General features: G+C 39.0%; 1 protein-coding gene across 1 annotated transcript; it reads left to right on the forward strand.

Annotated features, from left to right (window-relative positions):
• The first annotated feature begins 7,173 nt into the window (after window positions 1-7,173).
• On the forward strand, window positions 7,174-9,928 carry LOC147508847 (Zinc finger protein 622). The gene is made up of 5 exons (XM_086601209.1): window positions 7,174-7,386; window positions 7,509-8,057; window positions 8,146-8,315; window positions 9,175-9,393; window positions 9,506-9,928. Exons 1-5 carry the CDS (start codon window positions 7,282-7,284, stop codon window positions 9,663-9,665), a joined length of 1,203 nt encoding a protein of 400 aa, XP_086457335.1. The 5' UTR covers window positions 7,174-7,281; the 3' UTR covers window positions 9,666-9,928.
• The last annotated feature ends 7,552 nt before the right edge of the window (window positions 9,929-17,480 follow it).

Consider the following 17,480-nt stretch of genomic DNA (forward strand, 5'->3'; position numbering starts at 1 on the left):
GTGCACCACTGGCTTCCCATCAACATATGTTGGTTTAATGTACGTTAGGTTCTTCTTTCCCACTGCCTTACGTCCAAGTATTTCAGCCCAAGTCCTCTGTTTCTCTCCAGATCCATTTTTTTCGGGATTAGGGTTTACCTTCTCCACTTCTCCGTTTCCTTCCTTCTCTTGTGTTTTAGGTTCCTCATACACCACTAGTGCTTGGTTTTGTCCTAACTTAGCATGGGCCTCTTCCACTGGTTCTCCTTGAATCAGATCCGTGTGAATCTTCATCATTCGATTCCTTAACATTTTCTCCAGCGATCCTTCCCCAAATCTGCTTAACACCAGTGCTTCCATCTCTTCCACCTCCCTTTCAGTAGTACTAGGAGTACTAGGACTTCCCTCATTCAGTTCTCTCGATTTCACTATTTCCATGATATTTCTTCTAATTTCTAAAAATTTCCTAAAAAGACTGTTTTACCCCTCAACTCAAATCACCCCTTAATTGCCACCATTAATAATCTCTATATTCAATGATTCAAGTACTTAAGGATTTCTATCACTATTGCATAGGTTTGTACCTTAGTATTTTTCCTTCTTTTCTTATGATAGTATTCTGCATGTAGGATCAGTTCTTGCTTCTGTTAAAACTATGCTTAATTGTTGACTATGATTGTTGTATGATATAATCAGTTAAAACCACGTCCATTCTATTTGGACTACTATTTTAGTTAGTGAGAATGTAGCTGCATTTTATTTCTGTCATGCAATTCTTATTGATTTTTAAATCCTATAAGGCCATCTCTGTGGAGACTATTTTATCCCTAAGCCTTTCAGCCCCATGCGGATGCTCATTTAGAGCTCTGTAGCTATGTTTTATTTTCTTCCAATCACATATTAGATCAATGTCGTTCATGTGCTTTTTAAATCTATGTAAATAAACGATGTAAATTCTTATATCACATCAAAGCTATATCCATTGTAGCAAAGCAATATCCGATGCATTTGTTTAAAATTTGCTTTTAAAAACTGTTTCACTCAACCTTCCTTTGGTTTACCAGGCATCTTAGTAACTACAGCTTGCAAGGACCAGTTCAAGACCTAAGCAGCATACCAAGTCTTGGCTACTTGTAAGTTTGTGTGTTTCGCTGGTAACTTCTTCAGTTTCTTATCGTAGAATGAATCAATGGTGAATCTCACCACTTCCATGGGTTGAGATAAGCTGCATTTTAGTAATTGATGATGAGAATGTTTACTTTGGTTATGACATTCAATTTCCAGAGATCTCAGCTAGAACTAGCTCCATGGATAAATACCATCAAATCAGCTTTCTGATGAAATCGCTACCATGTATGTACTGTTATTCAATTCTGTTTGTTATGCTTTGTCTGTCTCCATTTAACATATTTTATATTGTGGAGAACATGTATATCTATGACTTAAGGGAAGTTTTAATCTCCATCTATTCAATCCAATGATCATTTCCTTGGTTGTGGAACAACAGAACTGATTATGTTGTACTATATACAGTGATATGTCATACAACAACCTCTGAATTTTAAATCCTATATGGCTATTTCTGTGGAGACTATGTTCTCCCTAAGCCTTTCAGTCCCATGCGAATGCTCATTTGGAGCTTTGTAGCTATGTTTTATTGTCTTATAATCACATGTGACATCAATGTCGTTCCTGCAATTTAGAAATCTATTAATGTATCCCTCTGTTTGTATTCCCTGTTTTAGAATCCTCAATTTGTTATTTACTTCTTTACTTCATTGGAATTAATACTTTTGCCACCACGCATGAGGGTTGTAGGTATAGTTGTTAATTTAGCAAAAAAAAATAATGTGTAAGTAGGTAGGGCAGTTTTGGTTTAGTCCTTGGGTAGGTCTGTTGTGGTTTACTCCGCTTAGAGATTATGCAAGTACCCAAAATTTTGCAATTTTTGTGGAATGGCCTGTTTGCAGATATGTTACAATCTTGCTAGATCATGCTTGGAAGTAGGGACCATTCCGAAAAGTTGTTCTCTGTAAAAAGTTTTCAATCAGTTTCAATAACCTACCTCATCTGTGGGGTCTGGAGAAATAGTTTTTCAGAGTTGAGTTATACAACAGAGTGATTATCAAAAGATCTAATGTCGTAACTTCTTTGTCGAGAGGGACTACTCCAGTGCAGCACCTTGCCTTGATATGATGGAAAGACCATAAAGGATCTCACTTTCATCAAGAATTGATTTGAAATTTGAAAACCGAAAGGGTTCGCACTCTCGCTTAATGTTGTCAAAACATGCTCAATATCTCAGATCCGGATCGTGGAAGGGCTGTTTGCTTTAAAACTGACCATGATCTTGGCTTCCTCAGTAAAATGGACAAAACAACCTACTTAACGACATATGTAACACGTACATTGGGAGATACAAAGGATCCAATAATGATTCGTTAATTTCATCGAAAACTGCTACGTTTCTTTGGTTAGGGATCATGCAGTTATCTATCAACCTTAACACACAAGCGAATGAGATTTATTGAAGGAGCCGATGTATGTGCCATACAAGATTTATTGAATGTCATTGCATATGGAACGTGGTTATTGTGGTCAACCTTGAGAGATGTGGTAAATATTTCTGCTCCTCCTGGTATGCTTCTATTCAGTCCTACGAGCAGCAACTTCTCATTATTTCAAGTCCATGGATTTCTTTGCGACCAGATCGATGCTTATACCATTTATTCTTCTTGGCATTGGTGACAAAACGGATAATGCAAGCTCTTCAGACTAATCTTGATGAAAAATCAAAGCAGTATATGGATCCGGCCTTGACTCAGTGGTTTCTTATGAACAACATCCACTATATGGTCATATCTGTGAGAAGGTCTGAGACAGCCGCTGGCAGTTGGAATTAGTAGACTAAGGATATATAATTGACTAGAGATAAAGCTTTTTTCTTTTCCAGGTCAGAGGCAAAGGATTTGTTAGGCGATGATTGGGTGCAAATACATTGTAGGACAGTGCAACAACATGCAAATCAGTATAAAAGAGTCTCATGGGGAAAGGTTTTCTTCTCCACTTTCTTCTTGATTGTTATGTATATCATTTGTCGATCTCGGTGTGTCTTTGCTTAAACTGTTTTTGCTTGAGCTCTAAATTTGGTTTAAAATTCCATTCTTTGAACTTCAGACTTTTATAAAACTTTTTTGCTCCGCAAGTCAAACTTGCTCGCAATTCTTTTCTAATTCTATAGATATTTGAGGGGTGAGGTTGAGCATTTGTCTATAGAACGTCTTATTGCACATTAGCTGAATTTGACGAACCTGATCTAGATTCAAAATTAACTGTTAAAGCTTTATTGTGCAACATCACTTCAAGGATTCCTGTGGCGTGGTTCAGTGCGTCAATTATCAAAAAACTTAGCAAGTAGAGATAGTCTATGGGGATCATGAGCAAAAAAAGTTATTATTTGGGCTTAATTAGTGATGTGAGAGAAGCTATTTTCCTATGGATTTTCGCTTCTTCTTTCCTCTGTTAGTTATTGCCTGTAAACTCTCTAAGGTGGTTATTCCTGCTTAAATGGATGTTCCTAGAGAGTTGTCGTACTTAGATTAACTTCCTTGAGTTTGCTGTAGTTTCTCTTTTGAAGTTTATAACAGATAAGGAAAGATAATAATGTATTAGATTCGGCTTTCCCTTTTGGGAAGTAGGATGTAGCCTCACTCATGTAACAAGCTTGCAGTTCTCTAAGGGGAGTGAAGCAAGGTCCCTCCTCTATCCAGAGGGAGGAGCGTAACGTCTAAGAGTATGATCTACTTTTTCTTTTGATAGCTCGATAGTGAAACCTGAGGCAGGTAGCTAACTGCATTGAAAGCATTTCGCCTTCTTCCTCTATCATTATCACAATTGCTTCCGCAGATGCTGGAAGCCAAGTTGGTTACATCCATACCTCCTGGATCAAGATCGATCCACCTCCCGGAATCATAATCCTAATACCAGCGTGAATATCACATGGGAGGAGCAGGGCAACCGGACTGATAGATGTTACAATCTGATAAACATGATTCAAGATCTTATTGACAAAGAACTTCTGAAGTTTGAACCACCGAAGAGAAGCCCCGCGTCACGCTATTGATGCATCCGTTGCCATTGAATTTTGCTGTTGTCTCGACTTGCTTAACAAGTAGTCCAAGGCCTTACCTTAGTTCCTTATCTTTAGCTTGAGAGATGGGAATTGAAGGAGAAGCTGTGATCTGAACTTCTTTTGCCTGTCTCACAACTCCGATGAAGACTTTCGTGCCTAACCACAATTATTTCGGAGGAAGGACGTGAAGGGATCGACCTACACCCGGTTCAATTTCGAAAGTGAAATCCCCCAGCAACGTCCTTACTTAACTTACCTGGCTCCAGGGAAAGACATTCTTTTCTTTAGGAAACGACCTCAAGCTTTGATTTATATTTATTCTATTGTCGAAAGGGAAGATAGTTCTTTGATCCGAAGCAGTTCTTCCTCAAGTTGAACCAGCTCGGTGAGACCCGGGCTTAGCTCTTTGAAGGAGATGTTGAAGGAATAAGGGTTGTTGTTAGCGGAATCAGATCTCTTAGTTGAACTAGCTGAGGAAAGATAAGCCGTAAGCCAAAACCCGAAAAGGTCTTTCTTTCAAAAGGCCTATTTCATCATGATCGCAGCAGCCCACGACCAGAATATTTCGAATCTTAGGCAGAAAATGGATTATTTTCGCATGGCCGGATCGAGAACTTCATGGCTGATAGGCCTACAGACGCTTTTACGCCGGAATAGACTTTCTTTCACATCTTTCAGCTCCCCTCTTTCCTTTGATCGAGGGTTAGCGCTTATGCTTCGCTTCACGCAACTATATTCAATAAATTTAGTCGAGAGGAAAAAAAGCAATTGAATCGGTCGTCATACTTCCTTTCTCCCCTGAGTTCGCTAGCTTCGTTGTATGGAATGACCGGACGGACTTCAGGGAAGAAAGTGGTGACCTACCAAAGGCAAAGAGTTAGGTTCTCTACCGCACCAAGCAAGCTGTTATTGGGCTTTCCCTTTCACTAGAGCTACTTGGGAAACTTCCACAAGCTTTGTTTCCTGGTAGGGTAACCTCTGTCTTCATGTTCACATCTTTATCTGACTCTTTCTTTCATTGCGCCTTTCGCCTCCCTCGAAGTCAAATCTATCCTCTCGGTCTCGAACTCATATGGTCCATTGTCCGTCCTTGAAACTATCATCTACGCCTCGGTTTTGAAATTCGGAAAGCCATCACTCAGTACAGTTTTGAACCCTATATCCGTCCCTTTCAAGCCATTTTCAAAGTCGGTGACCGATCTTTCGTCAAGTAAGTTAGTCACTTTCCGGAATTGGAAACGTCTTCATTTAATCATTCATTGTCGCTAAATCTATCATTTGATAAACATCGCCAGGGTCGACCCAAGGATGGGGATTCAAACTAAATCAAGTTCGTCTTGGAAGTTGGAACTTCAGTTCTTTTTTTTTTGCTTCCGCTTCGACTTGATCGTTCTTGCTTTCTCCTTTCTTTCTATCGTACTTCACTTTCCCGCCGCTCTTTCTCTTTGAAGTCTCCGCACCCGATCGCTATTGAGGGACGGGGTAAGGGCTATGTTCTTCTTAGCTTGACTCTCCTATTGATCCTCGGCTTTGCCCTTACGCCTTTATCGCTCGAAAGTGATCTTCTTTCTTTTCTCTGTCCAACCAGAGTGGGGTTAGGAATAGAGTAATATAAGGGCCCACCGAGAGTTAGTTGTACTCCAGAGGTTCCTTCTCTCTTCCTTCTTTCTTTAGTGGACCAAAGTTCCAACTATAACCAAACAACTAACTGTTTTGCTAAGATTTCGTGCCATTCTTTCAATCAGTATCAAAAAATCAATCATTACATCATTTGCCCTGTGAGCGGTGATGTTGAAGCTGTGTTCGACAAGCCCAACACGTAGATGAGAAAGCCTTGAGAAGTAGGTCCGTGTAGGGGTTGGAACTCTCCCTATTCAGTTGCCTACTTCACTTGGAATAGATGGTGACAACTGTAAGAGCTATTCACTTATTTATAGGCAGGACAAAAGAGGTACTAACATCTGCGACATCTATCAATTAAGAGAAAAAGAAGAGAAGGGATAGTTGTTGATTCATCTTATATGAAACTCTTCTTACTAATCACTCAGGCCTCTGGTATCTGTTGTTGTTTTGAATGTTTTCATGGTAGCTACACTGAAACTGTTGGAAGCAAATTTCAAATCTTAGGTTCTTCCATGTCAGTTTTTAAGCAAGATTAAAAAATGAAATTCTCTTGGTTGTTTTCACCCATGCATCTTCTACTGCAGATTTTGCAAACTTTTTCGGTTCAGGGCATGACTTCGTCATGGGGTGGTAGTGGAATGGGAGGTAACGGAGGAAGTAGCAGTGGGGTTTCAAGAGCATTGGTTAAGGACAAGTCATAAATATGATGAAAGTGCACCAGTTTAGTGTACTGGACCTCAACTGGTTTCTCTAGCACCAACAAAAGATGCATCTATTGTAAGAGGTTTCCCTTCTGCTATTAAAACTCACATGGAGAGCCAACATAACGAGGGATAACTTATTGAAAACAATAACGCATTTATGAACTCTCAGTTTGAAGTCCCCCATCGGTGGGAAAGAGTTAGCACACCACAACTGGATAGTGGGGCCTCTGCGCTATAGGACCAACCACAGATATGCACATTTACTCAGCTACGCATCAGTAAATCTCATTCATACTTGAATCTGTACATACCTTGCTTTATGCCTTTCTATAATTGTTTTTTATTTACTATACTTCATCTAAATCAATTAGCCTGTTGTTAATCAAGAGTTCCTGAAGTTTCATATATTGTCACAACACGTGAGTAGAATCAGGTTTCCCATTTAATTAGGTGGTCTAATTATTGTGAGTTCAAGACACAACACATACACACTCTCCTATAAAAAAAAAAATTGTGTGCTTTCTCTCAAAATTTGCTAGCTTCTAAAAAAAACCCAATTTCAAGATTAATAAAAAATGGCGAAGTAAAAAATGGCACGTAGATCTTGCTAGTATATATAGAGATTGACGATGGCCTCCAGATCCAAAAACAAGAGAGATATCGTGGGCCGGACGCTTTCAATCGTCAATGCTTGCGTAAGTTAAAAAAACAGGTGTCACCAAATACGACCAAGCCCGCTAGCAAAATTTCATTACCTCCTTTCTCTCTCCTATAAAATCCTTTTTGGCTCACTGTTTTTTCTCTCTGTTAGGGTTTCACCAAAATATCGAAAATAAAATAAAGATGCCGGTATTTACATGCAACTCATGCAATTCAGAATTCGAGGACGATATACAGCAGAAACTTCATTATCAATCCGAATGGCATCGTTACAATCTCAAACGCAAGGTAACTTCCTTTATTTCTTTTAGGGAAATAGACTGGATTGTCATTCATTCCACGTCGACTTATTATAAATGGAATAGAGGATTTGTTTGAAGCCTTCCTATTTTTTACGATTCTTTGAACAGGTTGCTGGGGTGCCAGGGGTCACCGAAGCATTGTTTAATGCTAGGCAATCTGCACTTGCCCAAGAACAAACCAAGCTGACTGAAACTCCTATGCTATACAGTTGTGAACTTTGTAACAAGGGTTATAGAAGCTCTAAGGCTCATGCTCAGCATCTTCAGTCACGGTCTCACATTCTTCGGGCATCAAATGGTGCTCAAACTGTGGGTGCTACAGTGATAAAGCCCTTCCCGAGGCGTACGCCTATTCAGGAGTCTGAAATGGAAGAAAGCGACAACAGTGAAGATGAGTGGGAGGAGGTTGGTCCAGATGGAGTTTTGGTTGATGATGCTACTGAATCAATAACAGACTTGAACATGGGCGAAGCTGGTTCAGATGATGAAATGGATGCTGATGAGGAGCTGGACCCTTCTTGCTGCTTCATCTGTGATGCGAAGCACCGCACTGTAGAAAGTTGCATGGTTCACATGCACAAACAGCATGGCTTCTTTATCCCTGATGTTGAGTACCTGAAGGATCCGAAGGGCCTGCTTACTTATCTCGGTCTGAAGGTATAACTTTTTATTAGATTTTTGCATTACTACGTCTTGAAAATTTGATCTTATTTTTTCCACCTTGTCATGGTCTTTTCATTTTCAGGTCAAGAGGGATTTCATGTGTTTGTATTGCAATGATAGATGCCTTCCTTTTAACAGCTTGGAAGCAGTGAGGAAGCACATGCTGGCAAAAAGTCATTGCAAAGTACGTTATGGCGATGGCGGTGATGATGAGGAAGGTGAATTGGAAGAGTTTTATGATTATAGCAGCAGGTTTGTAACTGCCGAGTTCCTCCACATATGCTGTATTGTTATTTCCTTTATTACTGTGGTCGTGATGAGGGTGGAGAATGACTTTCACTTTCCTGTTTGGTACATGTTTTTGGATGTCAATCATGGTCTGCGTGAATTTTTTGATTTTGTCTCCAGCTATTTTCTCAGTGTCAGTAATGTTAGTTTTTGTTTTCTTTTTTGAAAATTTGCTTCTGATCATTCAAAATCTAATATTGTGTCTTTCTATGGTGGGATCACCAACTGTCACCCAATTATGGGAATCTCTTCTTTAAAGCTAAACTTTATAAATTTATAGGTTATACTTGGTAACTGGCAAATATAATTTGTACAAATCATAAGGGGTACCTCTGTTTTTTTCTTGAGAATCACATTTACAGTGTAAAGCTTAGGGCATCACCAATGGGGCTTGGATACAGGCCGTTTTCTTCAAATTTAATGGACCTAAGAAAAAAAGCTTCCAGCGCAACCCCTAAATGAGCCTCCATGTTTATCACCCTTTATAATTGTCCTCATTCTTACAGATGTTTTAAAGGACCTGAAGCCCAAGCCTTTAATAGAAACTGTGCACATGACTTTACTTAAGTCGGCACGTGACTTCACTTATGTTTTTTCTTGTCTAATTTCACGTGTTATAAAGGAGGGGTTATCTTCTCCATTGGAACAGCCATTAATATAGAGTTTTCGCTACTCTTTATTGCCCTCGAAAAACTGACGTGGCCCTGGGTTTTAAAGCTCTGCATTGGTGATGCCCTTATACTTTGAAGGTTGTTCGTATACCGCCTAGATAAATAAAAATTATAGGAATTTCCGAATTCTTACAGTGGGTTTTCTTGTGTAGTTATGTGGATGCAGCTGGGAAACAACTAGTTTCATCTGATGACATGACCAACACCGTTGAACTTGGAAGTGGTGGATCTGAGCTAGTGATAACAAGGAAAAATGACATTGGGACCTCTATCAGGACTCTTGGATCCCGGGAATTTTTACGTTATTACCGCCAGAAACCTCGTCCCTCTTCTACAGGAGGTGTTGCTCTTGCTGCTGCCTTAGCCTCAAGGTTTGCTCTCGCTCCCTGTGTGTATCTGTGGGTGTGTGTGTATGTGCTCGCTCGCTTGCGTGCATTTAAATAAATATATTTGATAAGAAATTAATGGAGAACTCTTTCGCAGGTATAAGAGCATGGGCTTAGCAACGGTACAGTCCAGAGAACAGCTTGTGAGGTTGAAAGTGTTGAGGGAGATGAATAGGTCGGGAGTAGAGGTCATGCGCTCTAAAATGGGAATGAAGAGCAACGTCATAAGGAATCTCCCCAAGAATTGCACATATTGATGTATTTGATTTCAACTCATATATGAATTATTTTGTGCTGATACTATGTCCTTCAGTCCTTGTATCCCTAGCATGTGGAAAGCTGTATTCTGCATCTGAGTGCAAATTGGCAAAATATTTTATTGCCTGTTTTTTTTTGTTTGACAAAGCGATATATATGCTTTAGCGCACTTTTTCAATGGCCTTTGTACGAGAATGATTTGAGGGATATGCATGCCCCATGTCAGTTTTGAAATACATTTATTCTCTTGTGATTGTTTGGATTTTTGCTCTTATGATGTTTGGATTGTGATTAGGACACGTCAGCAGCCATTAGGGTTAACGGTTTGCCGTCTGCCAGCATTTGTGGTATATTTTGGTTATGACCTACTCTCTCTCTCTGAGCCTAATATGTTCACACGAGTGCACACCACTCTGAAAACAACAGAAGCTAGGGGTCCTCCCTCAGAGATAGAGGCCAATGGTTGTTGAATCCAACCTTGGTCAGTGGTACTCCACATTTTCGATGTTCACATTGGTTAGTACGGTCTAATGATATAAGTTTAAATTGAACCAAACGTGCTTTGCACAAAATTCCTATTCAGCCCATTCTGTTGGAGAGCCTAATTCTAAACACTTTCTAGGAAGATCTGATGAAATATGAAAGTGTGGATTGGCCCATGCACTGCGGTCATAAGGATTGGTAAGATATTATCGGAAAAAAAACACGTAAGGATTGGTAAGCTCTTGGCCACTCAGGCCATGGCCCTTTTTGGCTCTGCGTTCTCCATAATTTATGATGGAAAGCGAGCTTCTCTCATTTTTAACTTTCGACTCCATTATTGTAAACTCAAGTTCACAACTAAGACGTGAGATTGGAGTTGTGCAGAAGTGCAAAACCATGATAACAAAAAGAGGAATGCTACCACTCTATGAGGCAACGTGTTGGGAAAAACGATATCAATCGATCTCCACTAAGATAGTTTGTATTTGGACAATCTACTATTCCAATCGAAAATCTAATATTTCACTACACAATCATAATCTATAGATATAACTATTACAAACAAGCAATAGAAATATAAAACAAGTAAAGCATACCACAACACAAAGATGTATTGTGGTTCGGCCAATGATGCTTACTTCTACAAGAGTTAATCCTTTTATAAGTATGGGAAGGAAGATTACAATCACTCCTCTCAAGTTTTTTCACCTTACTAGATCACTCCTCTCTCTTTACAAAATTTTCTCTTTGCAAGGGTTTTCTCTCAATTTTGATTACTCTCAAAATTGGATTTCTATTCAAGACTTTGGTTATCCAAAACCTTACTTCTGTTTTTTAGGTAAACTGCAATTTCGCGGTTACTGTAGAAAAATAGAAACAAACAAGTTTAGGCATGGCTATGCGCACTCTCTCAACAAGACTCAAAGACCAATACAAGACGCTCTCTTCGATTTTTCTCAGAAAAGTCCAGTAGACTTGTTTCGTAAGAGGGCTAAAAAAATTATCCTCTTTTTCTCTCCAAGAGAGCCTGGGCAAAACCATTTCTGGGCGTGTGCTCGCTCAAACCTCTTCACACAAACAATACCAAATTCTCTTCTTCTTCCTCATGTGAGGATAACTCCAACAATCTCCCCCTCCCGAACAGTGAGGGAGGATACCTCCAAGCATTCCTGATAAGCACCCAAAAGTGTATTATGAAACCCCATTGAGACATATAAATTTGGTTCATTATGTGTTTAATAATCATGAAATAAATATGTTTTCATACTTTTGCAGGTATTTGCAGTAAACATGGAAATATTGGTTAAACCCGCAATAAAGCACGAGGAACGGCGATATATGAATTCTTCCAAATCCACGTAGAAGCATCAAACTTCCAAAGCTCCTACCTCTCGAACCGGGACTTGAATCGACAAGAGAGCTGCTTTCGGACAATCGTATGATGAACTCTAGCGATAGGCGGGGAAGTTGTAAAACCGCCCAAAATACGGATCGCCACTAGATCGCACATGGACCCTATGCGGGGCCACAAGATTGGATGAGCCATCAATCATGGAGCATGTCAAGACAAAGATAACAAATTATTGGTGCAAAGTTGACACCTTGCATGTAATAAATTAGATTAGGTGTTAATAGTGAGAAAAAGGCAAGGTGTCACTTTGTTTTAATGTGGTAGATAAAAATGAATCAATGTGGTTTGATAATTCACGTGGGAGGAAATGAGATTTCTCTAAAATGGAGAAGAAATTAGACAAGGGTGGGGGACACTCTATTTACTCCCTTGACTTATTTTCCTCACATGGCATTATTTTAGTTCCTTAGTGAAAATGAGAAGTTAGTTTTGGTTTTTATTAAAAAGCTTGTAATAGTTTTAATGGAGGAACACTTGTTCTTCTAAGAAATAATAGAAGTGAGTTTGGTTGTGGATTTTCTTCTCTCTCTCTCTCTCTCTCTCTCTCTCTCTCTTTCTCTTTTGTGTTTTTATTAGTTCATACGTCTTTGTCCCAAGGATCATAAGCTAACTTTCCTTTTGGGGAGTTAGTCTAACTCATGTGAGGGTAAACCAATTGTTGGTTTGGTAGGTTTAGGAAGAACAACTAACTCTACATCCTACCCCAAAATGGTAGTTGGTGTAAAGTTTAGTTAGAAATCAAGCAATGAGCTTAGAGATAAGTCATTGTTTGGTTTCACTTGCTAGCATGTATGAGCTCTTTAGTGAGCCATGCATGCTAGGGATCAAATCTATTTTTCCGTTAGGGACTTGTCTATGAGTCTAGGAAGAATCAAAACCTATTTCAAATCAACACTAATGATAGTTTCACATGAGGAGGATTAACTCTCCAATTTCTCTTTCAAATTTTCATTTCGGTATTAAGTGCATGTTTTCATTGTTAATGTTTTTATTAATGTTTGTATAGGAAGGAAAAATCTAACATTTATATTATATCCTTACTCCTTAATTTCCCTTTATTGTAACATCTAATTTTTAGTTGTTCTAAGCTTTAGGTTAGTCCGAATCCTTATTCAAACTCTACGAAACGAAGATCGTGAGTAAGGAATCTTGATTGCTTTTACATTAATTTAGAGAGTTCAAAACTCTAAGTAGTGTTCTCCAAGCATATATCAAAAGCCTCAATTATAACACTAACATGGCAGGCGAAAAAAGAAAATTGCAGTTAAATGAGCTTGAGGAAATTTGGAGTGATGCCTATGATCTCTCGAAATCCTATAAAGCCAACATGAAAAGAGTGCATGACAAGCACATATTGCGAAAAGAGTTCAAAGTCGGTCAAAAACTTTTGATGTACAACTCAAGATTACACATCTTTCCAGGAAAATTAAAAACTCGATGGTCTGGTCCTTTCACTGTCTCTGCTGTCACCCCTTATGGGGCTATCTCTGTGAAAAACGAAAATGATGGTAGCGAATTCCAAGTAAATGGCCAGCGCCTTAAACATTATCATGAGTTGCGCTCTCCAGATGTCGAAGAGACTCTTCTCAATGATCCAGTCTACACAGACTAATAGATTCGTTGGTGTACTTCTTTCCATGTATTTAAACAGGAAAAGTATGCCATTAGGGTAGCCGGGCCCTCTTCTATTTTCTTTTCTAAAATTCCCTAGAGTGTGTGGTTGCAAGCGCCGGAACCTTAGTCCACGAAAACTCTACTTCAGAACTGAGTATAAATGTCTTCTGATAATCGAGCAAACGTGCCTCCAGGAAAACAATGGGTACCAAAAATTTCAACTCCTTCTTTCTCCTCCCTTTTCTATTCTCTTCCTCGCGAACTCCAACTCATCATTTGGTCCAAATCTCACCCATCTCGAATTGGTAATGGTCGTAGTACTTTTGCTCGAAAGTTTAATTTGTTTAAAAGGATGGATGGGGTGGTATGAACCGGTCAAACTCCTTTTCTGTCCGTGTCTTGGTCTTTTATCCGAGATGAGCGGTATAAGGTATATTATTGTCCGACACCAGCTCAACGGGATAAACTTCGTCGTCGTCCGTTGCTCCCGAGGTAAGGTTGGGATTCGTCTTGAGGATCTGACGTTAAAAGACTCACATTCGTCTTGAGGATCTGACGTTAAAAGACTCACATTCGTCTTGAGGATCTGACGTTAAAAGACTCAACATGTATATACTCGTTTTGTTTTATTAGCACCCAGCATGGTGCCCAAAGAGAGTCGTGATATGCACCATCGGACATTTCCTAGTTCGTACGGGCAATGGATTCCCCTAGGCCAACCCCGTTCAGTTTTCTATGTGACTGTTTCGGGGCGGTTTGAGGCTATACCATATGTACTAAGGGTAATATTATTATTAGACCATTGCACATTGGTCAAGGATGGTACCGTCCTAAACCCTAGGCCCCCAAAACATAAAGGATAAGCCACAAATCGTTTGGATTGGGTTCGCCAGAGCCGACATGAAAGTTGCCTCGAAGTTAAAGTTTGTTTGTGATGTGTTGTTTTATTTGGATTTCCGGTGTTGTTGACACGTTCTTCTCGACTTGTACATTTGTATATAAAGGATAAATAAATAAAAACCAAAGATTGTTAAAAAAAAAAAAAAAAAAAATGATGTTTGAATGTGATTTTTCATATTCTAGTGGATGGCATTTTTAATAATCGATCGTTCGATATCTCATCCGTTAAATTCGGAGTTGAAACGAATCAATTTCCACGTTTGAAATTTCGAACTTTTCGACATAAGAGGAATTTCTGTAATTCATTTGTACTTGGGCCAAAATTTTGACCCGACCCAAAAACCCAAGATCCGGGTACAAAGCCCACGCGCGGGGCACCCACGCGTCCACCCCCCTCACTTCTTCTTCCACAAAAAACGGATCTTGGTCCCCTCACCATCCACTTTCGCTGCATACCCAAGAAGTGAAATTCAACCAGCGACGACTGGCTAAACTCCACCAACCTCAACCCCCTTCCATTGCATTTTTATTTTTTAGTGCTAAATTATTATATATCGGTTGATTTCTCATAATTTTGTATCTCCAGACGGTTTAAATGAGAAATTATTTATGTTATGCGAATATAGTACTTTCAAAAATATGAGTTTGCTCCTTGATTCATTGGGCCTACTCTCAAAGCCCAACGGTCAGAACCCAACGGACTGATCCAAACGGTCACATGCCCAACGGTCAGAAACCAAGTTATAAATACAACTCTCCTTTCCTCTTTCACTCATTCCCTTCTCTCAATCTTCACAAATTATTCTTCACAAATTTTCAATTTCTTGCCAATAATGAATAAACTAGAGCGATGGGAAAAGGAGCAACGCGAATGGGCTATCACATTAGTCGTGATAACAGTGTTTATCATTATTCTCTTGTCACTCATGCATAACATGATCCAGAACATCTAGATCTATGTAACCGTCTCTTTTTCTGATTTTCATTTTGTATATTAGTATAGTGTGTTAAATAATTCTCACACAATTGTACGGGTTACGTATTAAATGGAGAAGTTCCGTATTAATTAGTTGTGTATATTAGTCGTCTTTTCCTCTCTAATAAAAATAAAATAAAAAATAATAAAAAATAAAAATAATAAAAATAATAAAAAATAATAATAATAATAATAATAATAATAAGTAACAAAGAAAGGCCATCCAAAACTCACCGAAATAATTAATGGATACACATCGTGTTCAGAGAAAATCGCGCACGCTGCAAGGTACACATAACACTTGTCACACATGCAGCTCGATTATTCTATCCATATTCTATTACTGAGTTATGATCATCATTTCTAAAATTACGTGTAAGTTTAACTACCCTGTGAAACTTTTCTCCGTATTTTCTAAACATTAAACCATCTCATTAATTGTATTTGGATATCTGACATGACAAAGACTTACTGTGGATCCCCTATGATGCTGTTCATAATCACATGGGTCATTAAATACACTTGGACTCCAGATTGGTATAGCCTCATAGATTGCCTATAAATCTTTTTTTTTTTAAGTCATTCTTATTCATACAATTTTCACTATCCTTCCCTCAGCAATGGCTCAACCAAGAAAAATAACGGCAGAAAAAGACTACCTAAAAACTTTCGAAGAAGGCCGGTTTTCTCCTTATTTTGACACTGAAATCATACGTCGAGGATGGACGCCTCTTCTATATCATTCAGCAGCTAGTTATTCCCGAGAATTGGTTTTGATGTTCTACCAATTTAGCGGTTATGAAGATGGAAAATTCTACTTCAATGCCTATGGACAACGATTAGAATTGAATAAGGAAATGATCTCAGACATACTTCAAATCCCACTAAAACCCCAGGAGTCCCTTGTTCAAGAGTCATCATTCGATTTCAAAAAACTTTATCATGCGAGCTACCGTATCTCATGGCGACGCGTCGAACATACACATCACATGGTTCTTCAACGCTTTTGAAACAGTAATCAACGTGTTGTGCTCCACTGGTTGGGACATAATGTGGTAGGTACATCACACCAATCTGAAGTCACAAAGCCTCAACTTCACCTACTTTGGATTTTGCAAACTCAAAGAGATGACTTTTGTCTGATCCAACACCTCTGGAACGTAATCACCAAGAAAACAAGACGGTCAGCAGTTCTACCCACTTTGGTTACGCAGATTATGATGCGTTGGGGTTATCCAATAATATCTCTAGAGACACCCCTTCAAAGAGCATATATAAAGGTACTTCAAACAGACTACTCCGTTGGTTTTTGGACCCCTGATGCTCTGATAGATGAGCAGAACACCTCAAGCTCCAATTCTGACCATTTATTTGATTTAAAATGCCATGTCAATATTATTAATCCCATGGAAGGCATTAAACGCGTCTTCATCGTGGTTTGAGGGAACTACACGCGCTCGTCGTAATATCATCATCACAACCCTTCGGGATTTCCAAGATCGTCAAGCAACGCATGATGATGTTGAGCGAAAAGAGATCTTGGAAAATCATTCTCAATTCTTGAAAAATCATGCTCTCCTAATGGAAAATCAAACTGTACTCTCTGCCAGCCAAGGGGACATTCAGATGCAGCTCGGCCAACAAATAGATGACCTAAACAGTCTAGTGCAAAATATGCATCTCCTAGATCAATATCAGAATCCATGATATTACTAAGTCAATAAGTATATAATCATATATGTTATTACGTTTTTCCGTCGTACTATGTATTTTATCTTATTTTTTTGTTTTATTTTGTATGAAATGCTTAGTAGGATTGTCATCATTTCCGTTGTGACTAATATAATTTTAACATGTGCTACAGGAGGGTCTATTTTCTTACATACTCATTTTTCCATTCACCGATATCGTTACCCATTTCTTTACTTCATCCACCATGGCATCTTCATCAAACATTGCATCTTCATCATCCATGGTACCTCCCAAACTCATTCCCGAAAGCAATCCTTTCAATCTATGATGGATTCCAATGCCTATGGCCATCTCTTCCATGATTACATCACAAACATTGGGTGGTCTTCCCTAATTCTTCAACCTGACCAAACTTATTCTCCTAGTTTGGCTGCATACTTTTATGCTAATATGGATGACACACCAAAGATTCAACCATGCGCATGGTTTCTACTTAGACGGATTCACAATCCGAAGTTGGTGACACACCTCATATCTTTTTCGAACAACAACTTGCTCTAACTTTGGACCTTCCATATCACTTAACCTCTTTGCATCTTGGCATTACATCTATCATAATTCTTACCATTCTTTTCAGTGGCAAGCATTTCGCGACTCTTATGGTGATGGTCTTGAGATCAAACGAGAAGGAGATGGCCATGTACCATGGCGCAACATCACCATTCCATTAGCAAGCAT

The sequence above is a fragment of the Coptis chinensis genome, chromosome 3 (genome assembly GCF_015680905.1).
Source record: "Coptis chinensis isolate HL-2020 chromosome 3, ASM1568090v1, whole genome shotgun sequence".
NCBI lineage: Eukaryota > Viridiplantae > Streptophyta > Magnoliopsida > Ranunculales > Ranunculaceae > Coptis > Coptis chinensis.

What these genes read in the sequence shown, in the direction of transcription:
- LOC147508847 (XM_086601209.1), top strand. Translation starts at nt 7,282, where the DNA reads ATGCCGGTATTTACATGCAACTCATGCAATTCAGAATTCGAGGACGAT. An exon ending in GTTACAATCTCAAACGCAAG is followed by an intron (nt 7,387 to 7,508) that starts GTAACTTCCTTT and finishes TTCTTTGAACAG; the next exon opens with GTTGCTGGGGTGCCAGGGGT. An exon ending in TTACTTATCTCGGTCTGAAG is followed by an intron (nt 8,058 to 8,145) that starts GTATAACTTTTT and finishes TTTCATTTTCAG; the next exon opens with GTCAAGAGGGATTTCATGTG.